General features: G+C 40.6%; 1 protein-coding gene across 2 annotated transcripts in view; it reads left to right on the forward strand.

Annotated features, from left to right (window-relative positions):
• Positions 1–15,393: 15,393 nt before the first annotated feature.
• Lrrk2 (leucine rich repeat kinase 2) overlaps positions 15,394–26,423 on the forward strand; it is a 148,899-nt gene continuing 137,869 nt past the window's right edge. For both annotated transcript variants that reach the window (XM_051189698.1, XM_051189699.1), the window contains exons 1-4: positions 15,394–15,619; positions 15,788–15,873; positions 22,281–22,390; positions 26,335–26,423. In XM_051189698.1, the coding sequence (XP_051045655.1) occupies positions 15,463–15,619; positions 15,788–15,873; positions 22,281–22,390; positions 26,335–26,423 (442 nt within the window). In that variant the 5' untranslated portion in view covers positions 15,394–15,462. The remainder of the gene's footprint in view (positions 15,620–15,787; positions 15,874–22,280; positions 22,391–26,334) is intronic.

Here is a 26,423-nt window from a genome sequence, read left to right on the forward strand (position 1 = left end):
GCACTGAATGCCAAGTGCCCTCACAGAGCACAGGCTCTATGGTTATTAGTATGAGTGAGAGGACAAGATGGTTCAGCAGGACAGCACAGCCACACCCAGGACAGCAGAACAAACACAGTATTTATAACTGTTTTCTTTCTTTTTTTCTTTCTTTTTTTTTTCTTGCAGGGGTCTTATGTTACAACCCAGGCTTGCCTTGAACTTCCTGTCACCCCAGTCTCCTGGGTGCAAGATTGCAAGTATGTGCCAGCACACTCAGAATGACTTACAAGCTCTTTAGCTGTCCATGCGACTACTCCAAAGTAGATTCACTGAGGCTGAGAAAGTTCAACTGTAACCAAAGATTCGATAAATTAATAAACTAATGCAAATGAATACAAACTCACAAATCAAGTTTGCCATGAATGCATGTTTTTTGGCTTTGTGGTTCTGGACATCCAATCCAAGTGTGCTAAACAAGTGTCTATCACTAAACTATACCCCTAGTCTACCATTTACCCTGGGAAATAACTGTATTCCCTAGATGGTTATGATATTACTGGTTTTGTTGCTGTTTGGTTTCTTGATACAGTTTCTCACACTATAGTTTTCTTAGGCTGTCATGGAACTCATTATTGTAGCCCTTGCTGGTCTTGGACATTCCTGCCTCAGTCTCACAAGTGTACCTTGTAGCCATAAGGCTACTTTAAACACTACATTTGTGTGAATCACACAGGTTTTTCCGCCTACCGCCAGTCTTGTCCCACATAAGGAGTAAGGTTTTTCCACCCGCCGCCAGTCTGGTCCTGCTACCGCGCCAGCCCCAATTAACACACTGAGACTCTGTATTTGATATAATTCTGTTGGCCCAGTTACTAGTTTCTTATCAGCTAGCTCTGTCTTAATTATTAACCCATTTCTGTTAATCTAGTATTTCCATGTGGTCTTCTCTTACTGGGGAGCAGGCCGGCATTCTGCTTTCTCCAGACTCTCCATCTTGACTCCTCCTTACTACTTCCTCTTTCCTCCTCGTCTCCTAGTCCCACCTATCTTGCTTTCCTATTGGCCAACAGTGCTTTATTCATTAAACCAGTATGAGAAACATATATACATAATGGCATCTCCTATCAACTTTCCACTCAGCACTCCCAAAACTTCTAGCTTTCTCTCAATGTTGACCTCTGCTCCCTACTGTGGGTATTAGATCAGCTGAATAAAACAGATTTTCTATCCGTCTATCTTACACAGGCAAAGCACTGCTTAGAACCCTTCCAGTCCTTGTAGACAGGATCTCACCTAGGAGACTTACACTTATGAGCTATGATTAAGTCATTTAAAATTACAAATGTTGATGGTGTGGTTGAGAGAGGACACAATTTTGCTCAAATCAGTCAGGAAAACTTAAATATTCCTACTGTCCAGAAAACCTCTTGGCAGACAAAGGCCCAAGTTGAGCTCTGAGTTGTATTGTTACATAGCCTGGTTGAGTAATATGTGTGGGGTGGTGTGTGTGTGTGTGTGTGTGTGTGTGTGTGTGTGTGTGTGTGTGTGTGTTTGGAGAGTATGAGGAACAAGGTCTCTTGCTATGCAGTCCTGACTGGCTTCTACTTGAACTTGCAGCCATCTTCCTCTCTCATCTTCCTACATTCTGGGATGACAGATCTGAGCTACCAGGCCTATTTTTAAACAGGGTAATTTTCAGAATCAAAACACTAAATGCTATCCACATAAACATATATAAAAGGTTGTAGTAAGTTTCCCCTTTCTTGTTTCACACCAAAGTGGGTCTGAGCTGCCTCACTGAGGGGGGACATGTGATGTTGGGCCAAAGGTAGCAAACCCTTGCTGGTGTTGGTGGGAGGAGTTCTGGGAGCTCCTACCAAGCTGCTCAGAGTCTTGAACCCACATTTCTGGGCACAGATTCACAGGACACCCCCAACCTTAAACCAGAGTGACAATTAGACAATTAAGCCCTATATTTCCTATATCTCAACTAGTCATCTTTGACTCAGTCATGCCACAGAAGGGGGCCAGCCCCTAACTGACCAGACCAAATGTCCTGTCAGCCTGGCAGCAAAGGAGTTTGTAGTTAGAATTAATTAATTTAATGGCAGTGTTTGCACTAAACGTGTCCTCTGAGATCTGATCCTGCTTCTAAGAGGTTTTTTTAAGTGTAAAAAAAAATATGAAAATTCTTTAAAGTTTGTACAGTGAACTTATGCATTGAGCAAATATTTACCAAAGAATTTCTTAAGTGGTCAGCATTTTATCTCAAATACTAGGCAGGTAGGTATGCCCATGCTTAAAGACTGGAGGCAGGTAGACCGGGACATAGACATTAAGCACAGATTCTGGGGATGATGACAGGGAGATACCAAAGGAGACAGAGGAGACTATTTTGCCCAAATGGAGGGAGTCATACAGGATACTGATCCTCCCACTGATCCTCCTGGAGAGGAAAGGCTATTCATGAGCACTGGAGGTGGGGGCAGCATGGAGCTAAATAAACATGGGGAGTGAGGATCAAGGCGTCTCTAAGGTCACCAGGGTCCAGGATGCTGAGGATCTGCATAGCACTGCTGGAGAGCTTGCTTAGGCTGCTCACCCCTCCCTCCACTGGCTTCTAAAGAGCTCTTCTTCCTCTTGCTGGGCCTTGGGAAAAGTTTCCCATCTGTGAATTTGCTGGCTTGTTTCTCTGTTAAGCAGTGAAGGGGTTTACTAGCCCTATATGTTTTTAAGGAGGAGGGCGCAGTTCCTAGTTGGGTCCTTGTCTTGAAAAGCCTCCTTTTCCAGGATTCTCTCTGCCCTGCTTCACTTCCTTTGTTGCAATAGGAAATATCCCCATTTCAGCTGCCCAGGTCCACTTCTGTGTGAAATAAGGAAGGTGAAACTTCTACTTTCAATTTAGATGCTTGCCGAAAGGAGTGCGCATTAAGAAATTGATCGGCTGTTTCTCAGGTCAGCTGTTTCTGTGGGTTTTGAGAGCCCACTCCCTATGAAGAGACACTCTCTCAGCCTACATACATGGGGGAGAAACTAAGTCCCGCCCCAAATGATGCAACAGACTTTTATGATCCCCCATGGGAGGCCTCACCTTCCCTGAGGAGTGGATGGGGGTAGAATGGGGAGCTGGGAGGAAGGAATGGGAAGACAGGAGGGAGAGGGAACTGGGATTGGTATGTAAAATAAGATTGTTTTTAATTTAAATAAAAATTAATTAAAAGAAGAAACTGATCAGATTGACTATGGGGCCATTCAGAACCATGTAAATCCAGGGACTGGGGCGAAGCCCTGCTGGGTGGTATGTCAACAGGAGAAGAAATTAAAACATAAGATAACAATCTGATGTGGTCACATTTAAAAAGTCATCTTCCACCAATTAATGTTATCAGCAATGAAAAAACAAAAGACAATAAAACATTATCTTTGTAGCCAGTATCTCAAATGCAAGGAGTTTTATCTTACCAACAGTTAAAATTTCCATCTCCATGGCCAATGCCACTCACCCACTTGACATTCATTGTCTGTGTGGGTTAAAAGTCTAGCTAAACTCTCAGCATGTGAAGTAGAGGAAGACTCTGGTGTCATGGAGTTTGTGATCCCATCAATGGAGAAGAGCTAAACAGTTTCCTACCAGGCAACCACAAAGAGAACACGCGCCTCAGGCATTTTCCCAAGACTTGTTTAGAAGAAAGTAATGGTTAGATGGTGGCTAGAATAGGAGGGACTGGTCCTGAGATGATAGCTTCCTGCTGTGATTTGTGTGGCTCCCCCATCTGGCATGGGATCCACTGAAGTATGAAAAACTCAAAGGTAGCTATCAGTAGCTGTCAAGCATTAGAATGTTTTCCCATTATGCTGCCTCTGAACCCTGAGTCAGAGAGACTAGCCTTAGCTCTGTGTCTGCCAAGACAAGCTTCAGCATCCACTGCAGTTATGATCTCATGCCTCAAAGAGCTTCTTGCCTGTTGGCACACAGATGACTAAGTATCATGCAGTCCTCAGCAACGAGGACCATCTCCAACTGAGAAGGTTATAGATTTAAACTTCATCTTTACACCTACCAAGACAGTGATTCTTAGCCTTCCTAATGCTACAAACATTTTAATACAGTTCCCCATGTTGTAGAGGTACCCAGCCATAAAATTATTTTTGTTGCTACTTTATAACTCTAATTTTGCTATTGTTATAAATCATAATGTAAATATCTGTGTTTTCTGATGGTCTTTGGGGACTCCATAAAAGTGTCTTTCATCCCCAAAAGGGTTGTGATCCACAGAATGAAAACAAATGTACGATGATGAGCAAAATTCTGAAAAACTGGGTCATTAAATCTAAGGCTGTTTAAACCAGTTATAGCTCTCTGTCACTTAACAGCCCTATAGGTGGCTTGTCTGTGAAACTGTAATGGTGGCCACACCACTTTGAGTGTGGCTTCAGGCAGATGGAAGGAGGGAAGCTTAAGGCATGACTTCTGGTTTCATGCTCTTTCTGGTGGGTCAGCTGATCTGGTAGGAAGGGCAGAGAAATGCTCCCATGGTTCTTTGTATTTTTCTATGTAAATGTATCTAAAATGAGGTAAGAGAAAAGGTACATGGTGAGATAAAGATGCAAACTGGTGATGTCATGCCTTCTACCATGTATACATGTGTCTCTTCTACCATGTGTAGTTGCAGCAAGAAGGCACAGTCATGACTGTGACATCAAAAGACACCAAATTTGCCTGTCCCTTCATCTTTGACTTTCCAGGCTACAGGACTGTGATGATCAGTGTAAGACCCTAATCACTGTGGACAAAGTGGGTCTTGGGGCACTGTCCTAGGCACTAATCATTTCCTGCCATGTAATTTCTCTGGAAGGGCTTAATAATTTCATTACTGTATTTGTTATTGTTTTTAAATTGTTTTAAAACTTATTTATAGTCACATTTTGCCTGTTAGTCCTGACCAGCACATGGAGTCATTTATCGGCTGGATATGACACAGACACACATCCATTCATGAATCTGAAACTAACTTTGTTCTCTGTACTTCTGGTTAATGTAGATTATCAATATATTAGAGTGTAAGGAACTAAGGGACAAATCTCTTAGACTGAAGACCAGTGACCCTTCAGGACTTCTCTCTCAGTGCTTTCAGTGCCAGATGGGGACAGTGAAGATATCCAGCTCTGCAGTCCATGCAGTTACTCTGTCTCAGGTTCTCCAGTGTGAAGACAGCCGTTGTTGGATTTCCCAGTGCCTATGGATTGTAAGCCATTTGGCTAAATTCCCTTTATAATATATGCATATTGTATGGGTCAGTTCCTCTATGCTTACATGAGTGAGCACTGGTTGAATGGATGGTATCAGCATCATTCAATGTATAAGTTTTCATAACTTGAACTGTTCCATCAAATCCACAAGTTCATTCATCCTGTGGCTAAAATGTACCTGAGTTTTCCAACCCTACTATGAAAACGCCACTCAGACTCTATCATCTTGCTCCAGGATTCATTCCATAGTCTTCAAACATACCATCTTTTTATCAGTCTTTTCAGTCCCATTTTTTAACCTAAGAACAATAACCCCTTTCATGGTGATCATTTGGAAAGCACAATCTTTACATGTTATTGCCTCAAGAGTAACAGTGGGCAGCCTGTTACTCTTGGGTATGACCCTGATTGCCTAACAGAACTCACAAGACTCACAAGTGGTAGCCTTGGCTCATATTCCTGGATTTATTTGCAACATCTTAGAATCATGGTGCAGTTCAAATCCAACTACTAAATCTGCCTCCAGAGTGAGGGCTGTACTCATGAAGCTATTGCTTCCACTGTTGGCAGCTGTGCCTTAGCTATTATCCCCTTTCAGGATTGTTCATGACTGATGGGAATAGAATTTTAACCAGGTCCTATCTTCTCAGCTCAGAACAGCCTTGCAGGGTGATTCCTAGCCTCAGAGCTAGAGGAGGTGGGTAGCCCCTGCATTTCCAGCTTTTCTTTCTGAGACACAAATATACAGGCAAATCAAAAACAGTCTCGTTAAGATGATGGTTTCTTGTTCCCAGAGGACATTTCTAGAAAGACATTAGAGGGCACAAGGGAGACATCTAAGCAGGACCAATAAGGGAAGGGGGAGGACCCAGAGATGATATGAATGTCCAACTCAAGAGTCCATTTAGAGGACTCACTGCTATGGGGTCCCCCCCCCCATTCTTTGCCAAAGTATTGCTTGTTTCAGTAGAGCTGTGACTTTCCCATTCTCTGTCTTTTCTGGACATTCTTTTCTTTGTCCATCCCATAGCTTGACCATCCTGCAGATGACCAGCAGCACCCCACTTACACTTCTATAAAGAATACAACTAACACAGTAGGAGCCCAGAAAAGACCCCCATACTCAGAGTCAGACTTGGGGGAACTGGACCTGTCACTCTCTGGCTCACATTCCTTTCTGTTTGTAGTCATAACAGACACTACTGTGTTTCTGGAATCCCTCCTTCTGTTTTTCACCTCCAAGCCTTTGCTAGGAATCCTGATAGAAGAAGCCTTTCCCCCATTTGCTTTCCCATTTAAAACATTTCATTTTCCTTTCCATGTATTTAGATTTCACTAAATGTTTACATGCCAATTCTGTTAACTATTATTAGTGTCTAGCATACAACATATTTGTTTTTTGAAGCAGGGTCTCACAGTGTAGTCTGGCTCCCTGGAACTCACTATATAGAGTAGTGTAGCTTCATGCTCATAGATTTGCCTGCCTCTGCGTCCCAAGTGTTGGCCTAGAAGTTGTTAATGAACATTTGCCATCACTATTTATTTATTCATCTATGCTTCTATATTAGAAGTAGGGTGGCTTTGCCAGAGGGTCTCATGCTTCCCTCAACCCAAACTAATCTTAGTACTGTTTTTGTAGGTAAGCCTTATTCAAGGTTGTCTCTTTCGTTGTTTTCTGTGCTTTTGTGGTTCAACATCTCCCAGATAAGAGCATTTCTTCTTCAGACAGGTAAAGTATTTAATCAGATGCAGTGCTTTGAAGCCTGGAGAGATGGCTCAGTAGTTACAGGACCTGGCTTCTCTTGTAGAGGAGACAGGTTTGTTTCCCAGCACCCAAATGGTAGCTCAGTCATCTATAACTCCAGTTCCTCAGGATCCAGTGCCCTCTCCAGCCTCTCCTTAGGCACTACACATGCAGATGGCACAACAAACTTAGGCACAAGTAAAATACACATGAAATAAAGATAAAAAAAGACTTTAATGGTGTATGTTTTGGCTTAGGTACCATTGGTTCTCTTCAAAATGACTTAAGTGATTACCTTTGGTCGCTTCTGTCGGTTTGGTTTGGTTTGGTTTAACCTTCAGCCCTTTCTCTGAGTTCTGTGGGATATGAAGCCTGCTCCAGTAGTTTCTGCATTCTGGATGACAACAACAATATTGTCTTTTGGTGGAGAGAGTGTTTTTCTCTTCTGGTGTAACCGTTCTCTTCTTGTGCAATGGAAAATATAAATTTCCTAAGTGTTTGCCGCAACTTACTTTTAGTTTTCCTTTTAGGAGGATGCACTTTGGGAGTGATTGATTTGAGGGAAAGGATAGACAGATGGCATCAGAATGTAGAAATAGTAAGAAGTAAGCAAAGGAGTCAGAACACTTTCCAGTTACTTTAAACATACAATATAACCCTTCATTAAATAACCAGAACACCCCCAGACCAACCCCACTTGTAAATCTCTTGCTATTCTCACACAGATTTGGTGGGGGAGGGGCTGGTGTGCTACTGGTGGCCTTTTTGGGTCACTTTGGTGCATGCAGATGGTTTTCAGGGGAGCACCTCTGTTACTCAGTCTCAAGAGCAGCTCCCAGCCCCTCTTCCTGCTCTTAACCTTGTGGGGAGACACTCAAGGACACTCCGGACAGTTGTCTTGAGTGTGCCACCCTCTCTCCTTCCTCTCTACCCACCCCTTGTTGCTGTTCCCAAGTCCCTCTTGACACCTAACATTTGGGGCACGTTCAGTATTTAGTGTACTCCTCAGGAAGGTGTAGCTCTTTCTTTGGCTTCTATTATAAGAATTAGTATGTGATAGTCTTCCTAATTGATGGTGGGCTATTTCAGGCTAGAGACTGAGATATTTGGTTCCCCCACCAGAGAGCAGAGTCACAGTGCATATGTAACAGCTGTCAGTCTGGAAGAGCTGACTTTAGTAGTAAACATTTGTTTTCTCAGTAGTATAGGAAGGTGCTCTAAGGAAGTTAAACAATTAACTATTAAATGCCCTACAATGATGTACCCTTCTAATAGTGAGCTAATAGTTTGTCTTATTATTATTATTATTTTACATGTTGGTCCAAATTCCCTTTCCCTCTCTCCCTCCCTCTTCTCCTCTCTCTCCCCTCACATACACCCTGACCACCCTCCCCTCCCATCCCCCACCCCAATTCCACATGTAGGGCAATGCCATCCAGGTGGGGTCATGTAAATCTGTCAAGTCATTTGAAGTAGGGACTAGGACTTCTCACTTGTTTCTAGGTTAAGGGAGTATCCCTCCATGGGGAATGTGTCTGCAAGGCACAAAAATCTTTCATTTGTAATAAAAGATAATGTTTGAAGAATTTAGTAACCATAGGACCAAAAGAAAAAGTCTGACATCTGTCTTTATTTACAAAATAATCATGATTGTGCCTTACTTTATAAGGGTCCTTATGTTTGATAAGGATATGCAATTGTATTCTAAAGATATAAAATAATTGACTTGTAAAAAAAGTGTAAAAATCAGTTTCTCAAAAGAAACTTCCTATTATTTTGTCCTCTAAGGAATGCAATATAAAGACTTGTCTGTCATCTTATTCATCTTCACATTATTTTATCAGCAGAGATTAAATAAGACAATTGATTATATCATTTCACTTAATCTATCAACTATCTCTTGATCACCTATATTATATCAAACAATATGAAAGCAATGACCTGTTTTGGGGGAAACTGATGTACAATTTTAGTACCAGTATTTTTCTCTCTGATACTCTTAACATTCAAATTCAATAAAAAAAAAAAAAAATTAAGCCAGCATGGTGGCTTAGAATCTGGGGCAGGAGGATCAAGTTTTTAAGGCCAACAACTCTGTCTCAAAATAAAGAGAAAACAAACAAACAAACAAACAAACTGGAACTTATTACTGGCATGTGATTCTCAGAGATGGCAGACACTCTCCTGTTTTAAGTTCAGAGTAACCCATACTTGGCTGTAATAAGAGTATTTCTGCCAGTATACAGAAAATATAACAAATGCAGTTATAAATGGTGTCTACTGCAGAAACTGGGAAAGGTGCTTTTGTAGAATGTAGAGCTCATGAAGTGGCCAGATGACTTCTATCTGGTTTAAGGAAAATTGACCAGAACTAAAAAGCTGGTAATGGGGGGCCTGAGATCCCATTATTATGTAGTTGAGCTCTGCCTCTGAGTCATGACTTGAGGAGTTATTTTATCCCCCTATCTCCATTTCTATTCCTTTATCATGCAAGTCTCTATTCAGCAGGTGGCTGCTCTATGCTAAGGACTGCTGTGAAGTGTGGATAGTCAAACATTGTAAGGCATCATTGTGGAGTTGACAGTCCTCCATGAAGGTTTTGAGAATCAGGTTGGTTTAGACCATTACTTGTAGTCTATTCAATGTCTCCCAAGGAGCCAAGGAATTCTGTTTGAGTTTCTGCTTTGTTTGTGCTGTTTGTGTAAAATGTTTCTCAGTGTGTTGTGTTGTTAAAGTCAGATCATTCAAATGGTTTTCTCTCAGTTTAGTCCTTACTCCCTTCCCCTGCTTTCCTTGGTGCCTAGAATATGCTGACTATGTACTGTCCCATACAGCCACACCCAGTTCCAACTTTTCTGCTATTGAAGACTGTGTTCTCCAGTTTTCTTCCCATTCATTACTGATATTAATTATTTTTGTAGTGCTGAGGATCCAACCCAGAGTCTCACCCATTCTAAGCAAATGCCTTACAGTAGAACAACATAGCCCTACCTTACTTGTGTGTGTGTGTGTGTGTGTGTGTGTGTGTGTGTGTGTGTGTGTGTGTGTGTGTGTGTAAGATTGCAAGTACCCATGGAGGCCAGAAGAGGGCATCAGATCCTTTGTCGTAGAAATCACATAAATCCTTTCCTCACCAAGTTGATTTACATAGTAGTGTTTCATCACAGCAATAGTAACACTAAGAACACAATTTAACTGCTTCCACCCCTCAAGAACTTGGAGTACAGATGTTTGCGACCAACTGGCTTGAGATGTATTTCATGGAATGTTATCCACATGCACAATTTACATATATATTTTTAGAGGAATATGTATTTGTGAAGTATGTGTGTTGTTTCTTTGTTTCAGTGCTAGGATAGAGCAGGAGGGGGTGGTCCCAAAGATAAAGGACCATGTGGGAGAGCATAGTGGGTCCCATAGCAGGTGAGGATGACTGAGGGAGTGAGGGCTAAGTTCTCTTGTATCTATCATTGATTAAGAAAATGCCCCACAGAATTTCCTAGAGGTCAAACTGATGAAGGTATCTTCTCAACTGAAATCCCCTCCTTCCAGATGTCTCTGACTTGACTGAGTTGACAGAATACTAACCATCACAGGATGAGACCACACGTGTTCTATAATATTAAAAATACTTTTATTATGTGACATTTGTCCCATTATAACCTGGTACTGCAGTACAGAATTCCCCAAAACCTAAAAGTAAATCTACCATATGATCCAGCTATATCTTCCCTTGGCATACATGCAAAGAACTTGACATGCTACTCTACAGATACTTAGTCAGCCATGTTCATTGCTGCTCCATTAATAATATAATGGAATGAAAACGAAATGGATGCCCAGCATCCAAAAATTGAATAATTAAAACATGGTTCATATAAACCATGGAATACTATTCAGCCATAAAGAAACCGAAATCATGAACTTAGAGATAAATGGATAGAACTAGAAAAGATAATACTGAGTGAGGTATCCCAGACCCAGAAAGATAAACATCATTTGTTCTCTCTGATCAGACTCCTGGTTCCCAATCTTTAGAAGTGAGGTCATATCCTAGAGTAACTTCAGAAGACAGGGATGTGAAAAGGGGCCATTGCTGAGGTAGGGATTTGGAGAGGGGAGCAATAGAGAGGAAATATCAGGGCACAAGTGTGCTACCTGGGAAAATGAGGAAAAGGGAAGGAGTTTTGATTAGGAAGAGAGACATAAATACAGACAAAAGAGGGTAAAATAGTAAGAAATATATCTGAAGAAGTAGTAAAGAATCATTTATTAAATATTTACCTAAACAAATCCCATTATACATATAAGTCTGTGTATAAATATATATCTATAGTTCAAGTGAAATTTTCTCATCTAGCCTGACAATGTTTTCTCCTAGAGCCAAAGACCATCTAAGAAAAAACCCAAAAGCAGACATGAGAAGTCCTCTGCTGAGTTGTTGGATAGTGCTATTCAAGAACATACAGTCTATGACTATCATCCTTGGTCCCCCCTCCCTCCTGAGTTGTGAAAAGTATGTCACTATTGCTGAAGATAGCATGCTTCTCAGAGACAGGGACAGAGACCCCTGAGCTGAGTGCCTCCTTTCTTGGGACTAACAGTCATGGTATCAGAATGTGCCATGTAAGCTTCCAATGGAAGAAAGCAGCCAACAGTCCTACCCAGCTATGTTAGCTATGAACCTGAATAATGACCAGCATGGCATGATAACCCCAAGACTTTAGCAGTTGCATGAATACCTTTGTGGCAAATAAAAGCTCTCTGATTAGACTTATGACACATTCAACAAGAGGGAAACCATGCCTAGAGCTGGAAACATAGCCAATTAACGATGGCTAATGAAGTCATGGATCTTGGAGGAGGACCTAGAACTATCAGCATAATCCCTAACCACATCATACATATTTGTCATTATATGCATAGATAAGTGTAGTCTTTACCCTTCATTGAAGAAACTTCTATTTGAAACAAATTTGGAACATTACAGCAAACTACAATCAAAATGCAGAGTTGGGAGGCTCCGTTCCAATGGATACATCTACAAAACACTTCGGAACCTATGGTGTAGCAAACATTGCATAAGAGAAGATGGAAAGATTGTAGGAGCCAGAGGAGATTATGTCTCCTAGTAAAGTCAAAAGCTATACCCATAAATTCTCTCCAATATGCCTGCCTTAACATGAGCAGAACAAGGACAACAACAACCAACATGCCAAAGTGGATGAGGGAAGGACCACACACCTCAACTCTACCCAAAAAACTACAGGCAAATAAGGAATGCTGAAGTCAAGAGAAATATTCTTCCTCAGAGAAGAGCGCAAAAATCTGTTATCCAATACCAATGGTCAGCCATGAAGACATGCTTACACGTGACATTATACAGACCGAGCAGGTTAAATTTAGGAATATATATATATATATATATATATATATATATATATATATATATATATTCCTTCCATCTGTGTAGTACTTGTACTGTTACTGGCCTCTCTCTGTTCTTTCAAGGTTCCCTTTATGTAGCTGTGTCAATGACACTGCAAATAATTTGATGATAAGAGAGTGTTTCTTATATTGTATACACTGTGTCCTGTATAGGGGTTTCATGATGGAATGTGTGGAGCCTGAAATCCAAATAGAACTTGTTATCCTCTGTGTGTCTGCTAGCACTGAGAACAACTGTTCTTGAGTGTCAGGAAGTCACTTGAGCTGGATAAACTGTGCTTCCTGGGCCTGTCCCTCCTGTGACCCCAGTGGCACTATTTCTTCTTCCAGAAGTGTGATAGTAAAGGCTACCATGTCCCTGGATCATGCCTAGAGCAGCTCTCTCACCACAGTTGGTGAGCTATTCTAGCCTTTTGGTCTTGCTGTAGTGTAGAAGAGTATCATTTAGTGTTGCTTTTTTTTTTTAACTGTTAAGAGACTTAGTGTCTTTTTTTTTAATCTTCCTATTAGTATGATATACCCATTTATTTATACCTTTAATAGAGTTTGATCATTTCTTTTCAAGAGTTTTGTATATATTGTGTTAGGTTTATTCCCATTCTTTTTCTCATTGTGCTTTCACGTACAAGGTTGCACTGATCTTTATGAGTATAAAGATGAACATATTTTTCTTAAATGTCCTAGTCATTCACAGTATAACTATATACTTTTAAAATATACTTAGGGCGCTAGGCACCATCGTTCCAATGATGTATTAAAAACTTTTCAAGTTATTTGGTTTTACCATATGCAATTCTCTTCCCTCCACTTACCATTTTCCTTTAGTTTATGTTTTTCTTTGGTAGCAGAAAATATGTTTTAATGAATCACAAATGTTAACTTTTTCTGTTTTCTGTTCTTGCCTTTGTTTTTTAGGCAAGACTGAATGGCATTTAACATATATTTTCCCCTAGTAATTTTTGTTTTGTTTTTCAGCCCATCTGGAGTTTATTTATTGTTTGCTGTATTTGGGGATGTCAGTTTTCTTTCTTCTTCAGAAGTTAGACAATATTTAGTGTTATTATATTCTCCTGAATACTGCCTTAGTCATGGATTTTTGTTTGTAGCCATCATTTTCATTCTTGTAAACAAGGGAGTTAATGAGTCTTGGAATTTTAGTCAATCAATTAAGCATGTTCAAAACTCAAGCATACTTTGCCCCAAGGTGCAGTGGCTTCTGGCAAATGTTTCCAGTAGAGAGCTCAGACAAAGCCCACCTTGTTTGCTAGCCTGGTTAGTGGGGAGGCCTACAGGTAGATGAAGGAATTGAGGAATTTAGGAAACATGTTGTCACTTGGAACTGTCTTTTAAAGGGAACTAAGGGTCAATTTCTGGAAAGATTTTGCTTGTTTGCTTTGTTTTGTTTTAAGTGAGAAACAGAACAAACAAAAAGAAAAAAAAAGAAAGAAACAGTAGTCTGAGGTATTCATTCAGTCCTCAGAAGTTTAAACCAGTCCAGAAAGCACATTGAAGAGGATATGTTATAGGTGTCATAAAGATGACAGGCTGAATTTGTTTTATTAGGGGAAATTACACACACAGAAATGTGACATAACCACAGGCACATCTCTTAGCTTTCACGATTCCCAGTTCCAAAGTTGTTATTTCATCTCTACTTCATCCCTTTTCACCCCCCCAAAGCGTGGATTACACGAAAGTAAATATAAATATTCTATCATTGCATATATAAACTTTTAGTACGTATCTATGAAGATTAAAAACCCTTGGCAACAAAAAGCACTCAATAACCAGGCTGATATAAACTTACTCTCTCCTCCTGCTGGAATTAGTGGAGTGTAGACTGGCTTTAAGTTTTGGCTCTCAGCACACAACCCCCCCCCGCCCCCCTCCCCCACAGACACATTTTCTACTCTCCATCTCTCTGGTTCCAGCAAGCCTTCACCACCTACCCCTAAGGTGCCTACTCAGTAAGAAGAGGAACTCAGGATGTTGAATTGGTCTAATTCTCCTCTGGTGTAAATGACTTTGAGGACAGGCTATCTGAAAGTCATAGGTCATCTCTGTTCAAGTCCTGTCTACAGCACTTTTCCTGAGGTCTCCTGAAAAACATACATACCATGTTGGCCTTTCTTTTCTTTTTGGAATCCCAAGCTTTCCTTCAAGCAAGTACTCTAGCACTGTGCCTTCCAGGCCTCCCTGCTCCCCCAACCATCTCTCAAGTCTCTCTCTTTCACCCATACTCCTCTTCTTTGTACCTTCCTTCTCTCCTCTCCCTCCCCCCTTCCCTCCTTTGAAATATGCTCATTTAGCTCAGTCTGGCCTTGAACTTGCTATGAGGCAAGGATGGCCTCGAATTTTGATGGTTCCTGTCTTCACCTCCCAAGTGCTAGAATTACCAGTTGCCCATACTTCAGACCCCTCTTTTAATTTTGGACGTCTGGACATGAGTACTAATAACTAGTTCTCATCAGGAGTGACATTTAAGGAATGTTTCTTGCACCTTTTGTTTCACTAACTACCTTGTGTTCTTTTAGTTCCATCTTTGAGACCAGGGAGCAGAACCAAAACTTCTGGATTCTGCCTTGCAAAACCCCAAACAACTGAGAGGCCTTTTGGCAACCAGAGCCTCAGAGCAAGCAATCAGAGCAAGCAAACAATTCATGCCTTTCCCTGCAAAAGCCACAATAATCTGGCCGATTTTGACGGCTAAATGTGGGCATCCTTTGGGGAAAATGACTCTCCCTATAGGGGGAAGGAACTCTTTAAAGAAACCATTTTCCTGAAACGGGCCAACTGGGCGGTGTCCTCTTTTCCCAACGCCCCTTTGCTATTCTTAGATCGCGGGTGGCTGCTTTCGTTTTTCCCAGGCAGAGTTTCCAGCGCTGAGGCTGGGCAGGCCAGGCTCTGCTGGAACTGTCGCAGTCGCGGTCGGCTTCTGGGCGCGGCCGGGCCAAGGGCTGGGCCTGCAGCAGAGGCAGCGGAGAGCTGAGAGCTGAGAGCAGCAACCTTTCAGGCTCACCCACAGTTCCCGCTGCGCCATGGCCAGTGGCAGCTCGCAGGGCTGCGAGGAGGAAGAGGAGGAGGAGGCACTGAAGAAGTTGATAGTCAGGCTGAATAATGTCCAGGAAGGCAAGCAGATCGAGACGTTGCTCCAGCTCCTGGAGGACATGCTGATGTTAACATACTCCGACAGAGGTAATGCCTGCAGACCCTCCTTCCTCTGCAAACTTTATCCTTCCATTGGAGTGCTAGGCTTAGGCACCCCACTCCCTTCAGGGGAAGGAGCTGGGATCTCAGGAAGGTGGAAAGGATGCTGTGGGTTGTGACTTTGTTTTCTTCCCCAACTTCTCTCTTCTTTTACAGCCTCCAAGTTATTTGAAGGTAAAAATTTCCACGTGCCTCTGTTGATCGTCCTGGACTCCTACATGAAAGTCTCCAGTGTGCAGCAGGTAAACCGGCCTTCCCTTCTGTTCTGAAGACCCTTATTTGATAGGCATAACGACCCGGGTTCTTTAGATTAGCTTTAAGAGGGAAACCTTGTCAATTGCTACTCCCTGTTAGCAGAGGACAAGCAACTTTACTAACTGACATTATAGATGGTGATAGGAGTAAAATGAAAACACTTCTCTTATTGGTGCCGTGAGTACATTAACCTTTCAAGCTAGTCTAAGAAATGTCCTAATATACAGTGTTTTTAATAGGGCATTGCTGTGATTAATTCCAGCAATGGGGGAGGGGATTAAGTTAACAGGGAAAAGAAAGAAAAAAACAAAAAACAAACAATAACAACAATAACAAAAAACAGTCACATAAACAACAAAATTTCATAGGGCCAGCTTGTTTTTATGGTTTTAAATTAGAAGACAGATTCAAGGCTTTTCCTGAAGTGTACCTTGATGTGTCCTGAATCGCCTGCGTTTACATTTCTACTTTGCAGCTGTTTGTCACACACAATGGGGACAAAAGTGTAACATTTAGGGTCTGTGTCATAGAAACCCAGAAGTAGGCTAAGTAATTACATGTGATTTTCAAGGCAGCCACAAATAGTTAATGTCTTTTGGTCAAGATAGAATTACTTCTGAAGGTGCTAACTTCTTTTCGATTTTTGTGATTTGGGGAATTGAAATTAGTTTTGTCATCTGAATACTGAGACTTTTAGGGGAACTTTGTGAAGGTGAATTGAGAATATTCCTTCATATTCATGCTAGTGACTAGACAGAAGTAAGGTTTATCTCACTCTCCAAATTCCCCTTCGCCCCTCAGGTTCTCACAGTAAAACCTAGACTGCCTGGAATTTGCCATCTTCCCGCCACAGCCTGCCCAGTGCTATGACTATAGGTGTATGCCACCATACCTGGCTTTCGTTTTCTTTTATAAAAACATAATTTTATTTGTAATAATGTATTTTTCCCATTATGAAGTATTTTCTGTGACTAATGATTTTCAGGTTATTATCAAACAAAATCACGAGAAAGATGGAGGAAGCATGAGGAAGATCTGTTCATTTTAGCACTCAGAGTCTGAGATTTACCCACGGCATATGAATCATTCTTAAGGAGTGTTGTGCTCTCCACCCACAGCATCCTCCTTGCTTCATATTCAAAAGTGTTTATTCTGGTTGCCTACAATGCCAAGAGCTATACTTGGTAGACTCATCCCTCCTTGATAAAAAACCTGGGAAAAGTGGACTCTGGGTTTTAGTCAATAGGGACTAAAGAGAATAGCTGACTTGAAGACCCAGGGGAGTCTGGGACACATTCATTACTTAATTCTCTCTCCTTTTTTCTCTTGCTCCTGTGTCAGTCTGTCTCTTCCTCCTATGTCTGTCTGTCTGTCTCTGCCCTATCTCTGTCTCTCCCCTTCCTCCTTTCTCTGTGCCGAAAATCAAAATCCAGGATTTGGAATGTGCTAAAGCAGTTATCTTGATTACCAAACTATATTCCAAAACACTCTAATTTCCTCCTTCTGTCTTCTCACTTTTTAACCCTCTCTTTAACTTTCCCCCTTGTCTGTTTCTACCCCCTTCACTTTTCTCCTTTATTCCCGTCTTTTCCTCCTGCATTTCTTTTTTTTTTTTCTCCCCCCTCCTTGTGCTAAGAATTAAACCCAGGGCTTTGCATGTGCTAGATAGGCACTCTACCAGTGAGCTAGCTACACCTAACCAAGATATTCTAATTCTTGATTTTAAAACATCCCAAATGTGGGCACACTTGCCTACAATGGTTATGATGTTGTTTGGGTAGGGGCAGAGGCAGAAAATTGTGTTAAAAAGGAACAACCTTTGGTTTGGTAATACAGCAGAATAAAATCACTGCATTCAGTATTCTATGTATGTCAAACTGCCAAGGACTTTATTCATATTACAATCTCACTGCCCTTGAAGGATGACCAATGTATTTCCTTCATATTGATTCAGTTCAGAGTGAGTAGGTCATGGGGGAGCTTGTAACAGAGCGAGGACTCATATCTGTTGACCCCTCCAAAATCTCCATCAGCTGGCACTGAATTCATAAGATGTGTAAGCAAGCAACAGTCCAGTGGCTTGGCACAGATATCATGAGCATGTACAATGGCTACATCATCATTGGGCCTATCAAAGGTGATATCGAAAGAGTTCTTTCTCTACTGAGATTTTTCTCAGTCTGTGGGAAAGTAATATTTCCTTTTAAATTTCTTCACATGATTGGTGTAATTGTATGAGTATTCTTTCCTATTTCTTGTATCCAGTTAGTTAGCAGTACCAAATGAAAGTCTCTTGGTGAATGTAAGGAGTTTGATGAGTCCTTTTCAGACGTGTATGCTAAGGTGTTCTTGTTAGTCATCCAATACGATACTCCAGACTCTGGACTTTTACATTTTTCTTTACCTGTGCTTCTTTGCAAGTGCAGATCTTGGAGAGCTGCTGTCCAGCTTGCCCTGTACATTTTTCTCTGTGTCACTCATTTTCTTTTGCTCCTCAATTTTACTTCTCTTTCCTCAAGTAGTTCCAACATTTAAAGAAAGAGAACAAAATAAACGAAAGTGAGTTAGATGTTATCCAACCCTTTGACTTTTTAGAATTGTATATGAACAGGGTGCTTGGGTTTATAGAGCAATTATAATAGAGAAAATGCTGCCTATCATAACTGTGCAGGGTGAAAACTTTCTCTCTTTGAACGGTAAGTTCCTAATTGAAAAATTAATGCTTCGCTTGTTACCCCTGCTTTGTTGCTGGAGATTTCACTTAGTCATGGAAGCTCTACTCAGTGATTGCAGGCTCAGTTGCTTGGATGGGTCTTTTTGCCAAGCAGTTATTGATGCTGTGGCTTTAGCAACCCAAACAAAGCAGGTTTACTCAGTGAGTCAGCTGTACAGGCATGGACAGGAGTTTAGCATCCTATAGTACATTTCCCCACTAGAAGCTCATGAGAATGCTACTTTCTTAAATGTATGGGGAAAAGGATTCACATAGTTTTTAAAATCTCAGTTGGGTTCTGTGACAGCTAGATTGCTAATGTTTTCTTATGTTGATATATTGCTTATGATTTAATAAAGCTTGCCTGAAGGATCAGAATGCAAAGCTAGTCACAGCCATAGAAGCCGGGCAGTGGTGGCACACACCTTTAAACCCAGGACTCAGGAGTCAGAGGCAGATGGATCTCTGTGAGTTCAAGACCACCCAGGGCCACTGATTTAGAATCAGTCTAAAAGAGAAACAGAGCTCATACAAAGGTGATCTCAGCACTTGGGAACTCATGCCTTTTAATCCCAGCACTAGAGAGTATAGAAAGAGCTCAGTTCAGTCTCAGAGATCAGTCTAGGATTCTGAAGCTTGTTGAAGAGCAGTGCAGTTTGGAGATGCAATCAGAGGACACAATCGTCCCTTCTGTCTGAGCACTGGTAGAGGTAAGAAATCTCAGCTGGCTGGCTGCTTTGCTTTTCTGATCTTCAACATGGACCTCCATATCTGTCTCTGGGCTTTTATTATTCATGCTACATCTTCTGCTTACATGGAGGGGAAGAGCACACATCCAACTTAAATATAGATAGAAAATACTGTTAGAGATTTCTGCCTTTTAAAGGAAGTTGCAAATATTTAAAGGGAAGTAGTGGCAATATGAGGCAATTCATGTTTAATTAAAAAACAGTATAGTACAGAGATTTTATCTCAAACAATCCTGTGAAGAAATGAGACTGCAGAGAAAGACCATGGAGTTTTATCTTTTGTGAGATGCCTCCTATCTGCTCATACAAACATACAGATGTGTGCCACTACCCCATAGCAAACAAATATGAATTTCTCACCTTGCCATTCAGCTCTTTTTATCATTTATTTTCACTTCTCTGTCCACTATCTCCTCCCCTGCACACAATTCTCATCATGAGCTCCCTGCTCATCTTACAACTCGTGAATTTTGAACTGTGACTGGAGTCTTACCTCTGCCACATTTTGTCTTTCTTTGAGCCGTTCTGAGTCTTCCAGGATTCATATAATTTAGTGTTTATTATAAGTCAATCTCAGATACCCTTGTATTAATTGTGCATTTCATTAATCATACATTTCATTAACTGTGTGCTACCTTGATAAGAAATCTTCTGTTTTCCAACCATATCGAGTATGTTTCTTCAGCATATGGGAAGAATGGAAGATGCTTCAGATTTTCAAAGACAGTGGGAAGGGCATGCTGATCTCTGAGTTAGAATCAGGAGTTGGTATTTTTTTTCCCAAAGGAAAAAAATGATTTGTTGACGTTGGAGTTATGTCTAATGGGATGTGCAAAGTTATTGAAAATGGGGGGGGGGCTGTCTAGATGGTTCAGTGGGTAAGAGCACTTTCTACTCTTTCAGAAGCCCCTAGCTTGGTTTCCACCACACATATGGTGGTTTTCAAGCATAGGTATAATTCCAGTACCATGTGTACTTGTTAGTTTTTGTCAACTTGACACAAACTAGAGTCCATGAGAAGAGAAGACCTCAACTGAAAAATTACCTCTGCTGGACTGGATTATGACCAGTCTAGAGGGCATTTCTGGATTAATGATTGTGAGAGGTCCCAGTGCACTGTGAGCAGTGTCTTCCCTGGGGAAGGTGGTTGTGAATTGACTATGGATTGTACAAGAAAGCAAACTGAGCAAGCCAGTGAGCAGCTTTTGTCCACAGTCTCTGATTCAGTTCCTTCCACCAGGTTCTTGCCTTGAGTTCTTGCCTCGGCTTCTCTTGATGATAGATTGGGAGCTGTAAGATGAAATAGACCCTTTCCTTCCTGAGTTGCTTTTTAGTCAGAGAGTTTCTCACAGCTTCTGAGACATTAACTGAAGCACAGGAGCTCTGACACCATCTTCTGACCTCGAGGCATCAGACACAAAGGTGGCATATATGCACTCATGCAGACAAACCCTTCAAACACATAAAATCAACAAATTAAAAAAGATGTAAGTAAATGCTTCAGTAAACTCTTACATGATGTGTGAATGTGGAGAGTCTAAGGATACTTGTCCTCACAGTTCACAGTCAGATGTTGAGTGGAATGTAGGGGGTCACTGAGGTGTCCTGCCTCCTATTATAGCCCCTTTTCTTTTTCTAGCAATGGATGAAGGTTCAATCCCAGGATAGCACTGCTAGTAGGCCTCTATTATCCAAGGCCAGTCATTTTCCATTGCCACCAAAATCCCCAGGTTTCTCCAGTTCTCCATCCCAAGCTCCACTCTCTTTCTGTAATCAAAATCTTGAATTCTTGGGAAAGCTATGTCAGATATTAATGTGTAAAAAATAATGTGTGAGTATAGCCATTCTTGCTTAATAACTTTAATCTGCCCCTTAAAATTGTTATTTATTTTGGTTGATTTAGATAATACGTGTTGTAATTTTAAAAAGCTGCACAAGAGAGAAAGATGCTCTGTTACAGAGCTCAAATAAAGGGTTTTTTTATTAGGGGAAGGGGAATGGGAGAAATGGGAGAAGCAGGGAGGGGGAAAGCTTGCCTCTGCAGACAGGAACAGTAGAAGGGAGAGAGGAGAGAGAGAAAAGGAGAGACAGAGAGACAGGCAGAAAAGGATGGGTGGGGGGATGGAGGCAGGCAGAGCCTTTTCAAAAGGGAATGTAGTGAATGTACACAGGTGACGTTCTTAGTGGCTGCAGCTGAGTACATATCCTGTCAGAACCCCAAGAGCAGGCCAGTACAAATGCCCAAATACTAACAAAAAGGATATCTATTTTGTATTTATTTAGGATTTCTATAGCACTGTTGTGTTCCAATTACATGTGGTTTTAAAGCAATGTGTAGTCTCTGTACACACCTTACTTTCATCCTCAGAAAGCACGCTAGGGTTTTGTTTTGTCTTAATATGATTATTTAAAAACAATATATTAATCTGTTCCACTACAGACATTCATGATTGATTCATCTACTACAAGCCTTTAAAGATGTGGGTATGGGCCAGGTGGTGATGGCACCTGCCTTTAATCCCAGCACTCTGGAGGCAGAGGCAGGTGGATCTCTGTGAGTTTGAGGCCAGCCTGGTCTACAAAGAGAATTCCAGGACAGCCAGTGCTACACACAAAGAAACCCTGTTTCAAAATACAAAGCCTAAATAAATAAATAAATAAATAAATAAAAGTGTGGGTATGGGGCTGGGGCTGGATACATAGCTAAGCTGGTAGAGTACTTGCATACCACACAGGAAGCCCTGGGTTCCTCATATTCAGCATCTCACTAACTGGGTGATGGTACTTGGCTGTAATTGTTGCCAGCATGTTGCATGGAAAAGAGGATCAGAGGGTCAAAGCCATTCATGGCTATAAAATGAGTTTAAGACTATCTTGGGATATAGGAAACACTATCTTAAAACAAGTAAATATTTACCTTTCTTGCTTTCAGGTGGCTTGGTCACTTCTGTGCAAATTAATAGAAGTCTGCCCAGGGACACTGCCAAACTTAATAGGACCCCAGGATATTGGAAACGATTGGGAGGTCCTTGGTATTCATCAGTAAGTATGACAGATGTGTGGAAGTAAACTGCATTGAAAAATTATATATGACACCCTTTGCCATCCAAAACCATTCTGATAAATTCCTTCAAAGCAGATATGTCTTTCTTAAATCAATAATTTGTATTTATAGAGATCTTTAAACTTAGATTTGTGAATTAGAAAACTAAAATTGATGGTAAAATTTTAGGTAAGATGATTTTAATGACACAGTTCTGTGATTATATAAATGATTAAGTTGTAGATCTTTGAGTATGACTTAAGACAAAGCAAGACAAGCCTTTTACTAATAATGGTGGAACTGATGGAATCCATGAATTCTTTGAAAAACATGGCAACTAAGAAGTTACTTCTGACCAGAGGCCTTGAACAAAACCAGTGACTCACTGCAATGAGCATTTGCCGGTATACTATCTTGGGGGGGGGTTATACTATATGGTATGCCAATGCCTCCAATGTCACACGGATGAATTATTGTTATTTAGTACGGATCAGAAGAAACAAATAGGCTGAATAGATGTATATTCAGAGAGAAATAACTTACAACATAGACAGATGAACACCTGCAGGTTCCTGGTCCCAAGGATGCCTCCAGATGCTCTCCTATCCCTGTGCTACAAGCAAGAGAGAGCTCCCTACTCAGACCTAGTTCCCCCAGGTAATGTCTACCCCTATCTCTACCCCCCATGGGCGTGGTCAGTGCCACACGTGAAGACAAAGTTAATATCTCACTACAATGAATGAACAGGTACTCGAGATGTGAGAAAGAAGGAGAAGCAAAGAGATTTTTCTGTTGTTTTGGTTTGGATTTTTTGTTGTTGTTACTGTTGTTTTTTGCTTTTGTTTGTTTGTTTGTTTACTTGTATTTTCTTTCGTGTGTGTATGTGGTGGGGGAAGGAGTGCACAGCAGGGATGAAATAGGATGTGGGGTGACTTGGAGGTAGTCAGAATTAGGGTACGTGACATGAAACTTCCAAAGAGTCAATAAAGAAGTTAAATTAAAATAAAAAAGGTTACTTCTGTGGGCATTCACTTCAGAGTTATGCTCTACTGTCTTCATGTGAGGATTTGCATGTGTCTGTGCATGCTAATCTCAGTGAAAGTAGACTGTGGCTTGCAAGAGGAAGAGAAAAGAGGAAATGAATTCCCTCTCAGCCCTCTGAAGCCAAATCTAGGTGACTATTTACCAGTCATTTGGTTGCAGCTCTCAACATAATTTTTTAATAAGACCACATTCATAGCCATAATTAGGTAAGACATTTTGGAGAAAATTTATAGGAAAACTTTATTGGAAAGCCTTTTAAAATATAACCTAGTTTCTAGAGATTTATAATAGTGTCTTGTCAGTAGGCACCCTCATACCTAGGGTCACCGTTAAGAAGATATTTTACTTCCAATGCTATGTTGCTTGAGAAAAGCATATTTTACTAAAAACTGAATTTTATAATCCTTATTAGAAAATTTATATGGGGTAGAGTGTCTGTTCCTGAAGGAGTTATTATAGGCCTTGGTGTTTACCAGTTTCTCCACTTCTACTATGTAGGTGTTGCTAGTTTTTAGTTTCTACCATCTCAAGAGTATGCTTTGAGGAAAACAGTCATTTTTCAAACTAATTTTGAAATTTCCTGTGTCAGTTATGTAATATTTAATGAAGTCCTACCGAAGTTATACTTATAATTAGTCATTCTGATTTTAATGTCCCTTTTGTTTGAAAATTTCCAATTTTCTCCAAGTATAGTTAATCTGCAGTGTCACTCAGATTGCTGGAAATATTACCTTCTCATATTGCAGAACAAAACCAGCCATTTGGGGTGAATTGTGTTCCTATTTTAATGGGAAATATTATTCATGTATTCACTCACAGATTCTCTTGCTTACCATTCAAGTCCATCCCTCTACCTCCATTGGTTGTCTACACTCCTGCTTTAAGAGAGTTCTGGGCCTGTGACTAAGGGAGAAACCCTACTCTCTACACTAAAACATTTTGGGGAAAATCTTTGTAAGACATTTTTCTCTGTACTTACCCCTCCAAAATTGACCAATACCAAAGAGAATTCTGTAGTAGTCATGTGAAGGAAAGTGAGAATGTATGTACCTCTCTAGCTGATGATGTGAACCTGGAAGAGTGGAGCCTAAAAATGAGGCAAAGTCTTAGGCAACAACCAATTTTATTCAGAGAATCAGACAATTTATACTATGATGGTCAAGAAGAGTCATATCAGTATAGTATACAATCACAAGGACCAGCCACACATGGCGAAAACATTTTTCCATGTTGGCAAATAAACAAAGTAAATTCACTCTTATCTGCTATGCCCGAGATGGGCACAAAAACACATTCCAAGAAGAATTCTGTGGTTTTGAAGATATTGAGGTCACAAGACTCGTCCTGTTTTCTTGGCGTTTTCTCACAAGCCAGAATTTACCTTTCACGACTCCATTCTTGGGCTGTGTTCTGACAGAATGGAACAGGGAGCCATTGGGCCAGAATGGGAGAGAGATAATTGGCAAGATCTCAACCATCCTTCACCTTGCTAGGAGACCATAGGACATGTTTTATTGTTGTTTTGTTTTTTGTTTTTGTTTTTTTAATATAGAAGAGGCTGTAGATGGCACCAGGTCTGTCTTCTTCCAACAACATAAAAACCAAACACCACCTGGCAGAAAATGGTTAAAGGCTACATATGGAACTGGTAACACAGAGATTAAAATTTAGTGAATTTTAGAGCAGGTACTATTGATATGAGCTTGTTGTCTAGTATGGAATATTACTTTATAAAAAGTAGTAGCAAGCAATAGTTTTAATATATAAGTAGATCAGTAAGGTTACATACAAAAGAACATCTTTATTCAATCTTCCTGTTACTATGTTAACATGCATGACAAATAATTCATAAATTCTTATGGTGTATCTAAGGAATCTCCTCTGGATATGGATCCTCTTCATTATTCTTTGTGTATTAATGACTAAGTAGGGACATTTGGAGGAATATAGGCAGGACTTGGGGATTTCTATTGAGACATAGAATAATACTTTCCTCTTACGTGTCTTCATTTTTCCACTGTTGTGGGTCAATCCACAGGCCTTGTATCTAGTAGGCAGGCACTCTGTCACTGAGTTGCATACAAAAATAAATGTTTTTGTTATTCCCTCTGTTTCCTTTCAACTTTCCCGAAATATGGTTGATAACTAAAAAAAAAAAAAAGTATATATTCAAGGCATTCAACTTAGTAATTTGATACACAGAATCATGTGAAGTTTCTGCCATCGTTGTGGCAAACACTATTCCTAGTTATTTCATTTTCTTATTTATATTTGTTGTATTGGTAGAGATTGAAACTGGGGCCTTGTGCATGCTAGACAAGTGCTCTGCCAAGAGCTATTCCCCAAGTCAGGGTATTAATTTTATAAGCTTGCTTTAAGTTTGTACCAAGGAGAAATGTATCCCATGAACTTTGTTGAACAGAACAAAGTACAGTAAGTGTATAGGTGAGTGAAAAACAGTACATAAATATTGTTTTCGATATTACCGCATCTCTGAGCCCAAACTTTGATTAACAAAAAAGTGCATGGGTCGCCATGGTGATGTACATCTTTAATCCCAGTACTAGAGAGGCAGAGGTAGGTGGATCTCTATGAGTTCATGGCCAGCCTGACCTATACAGTGAGTTTCATCCCAGCTGAGACTGTTTGGTAAGAACTTGTGTCAAAATACATTTATTGATTGACTTTGTGTGTATGTATGTGTGGTGGCGAGGGAAGCACATGAGTGCCATGGCACATATGTGGGAGTCAGAGAACAACTTGTGGAATTTCATTCTCCCTTCCCCACCATGTGAGATCCAGAAACTGACCTTAGATTGTCAGGTGTGGCAGTGTTTTACCCACTGGGGAATCTCCTGTATAGCCTTTCATTGTCATATGATTTTGTTTTTTATTCCAGACTGATTCTCAAAATGTTAACTGCTCACTGTGGCAATGTAAATCTGTCAACAATCGGACTAAAAGCTTTAGATCTCCTCCTAGATTCAG

The sequence above is a fragment of the Phodopus roborovskii genome, unplaced genomic scaffold (assembly GCF_943737965.1).
Source record: "Phodopus roborovskii unplaced genomic scaffold, PHOROB, whole genome shotgun sequence".
NCBI lineage: Eukaryota > Metazoa > Chordata > Mammalia > Rodentia > Cricetidae > Phodopus > Phodopus roborovskii.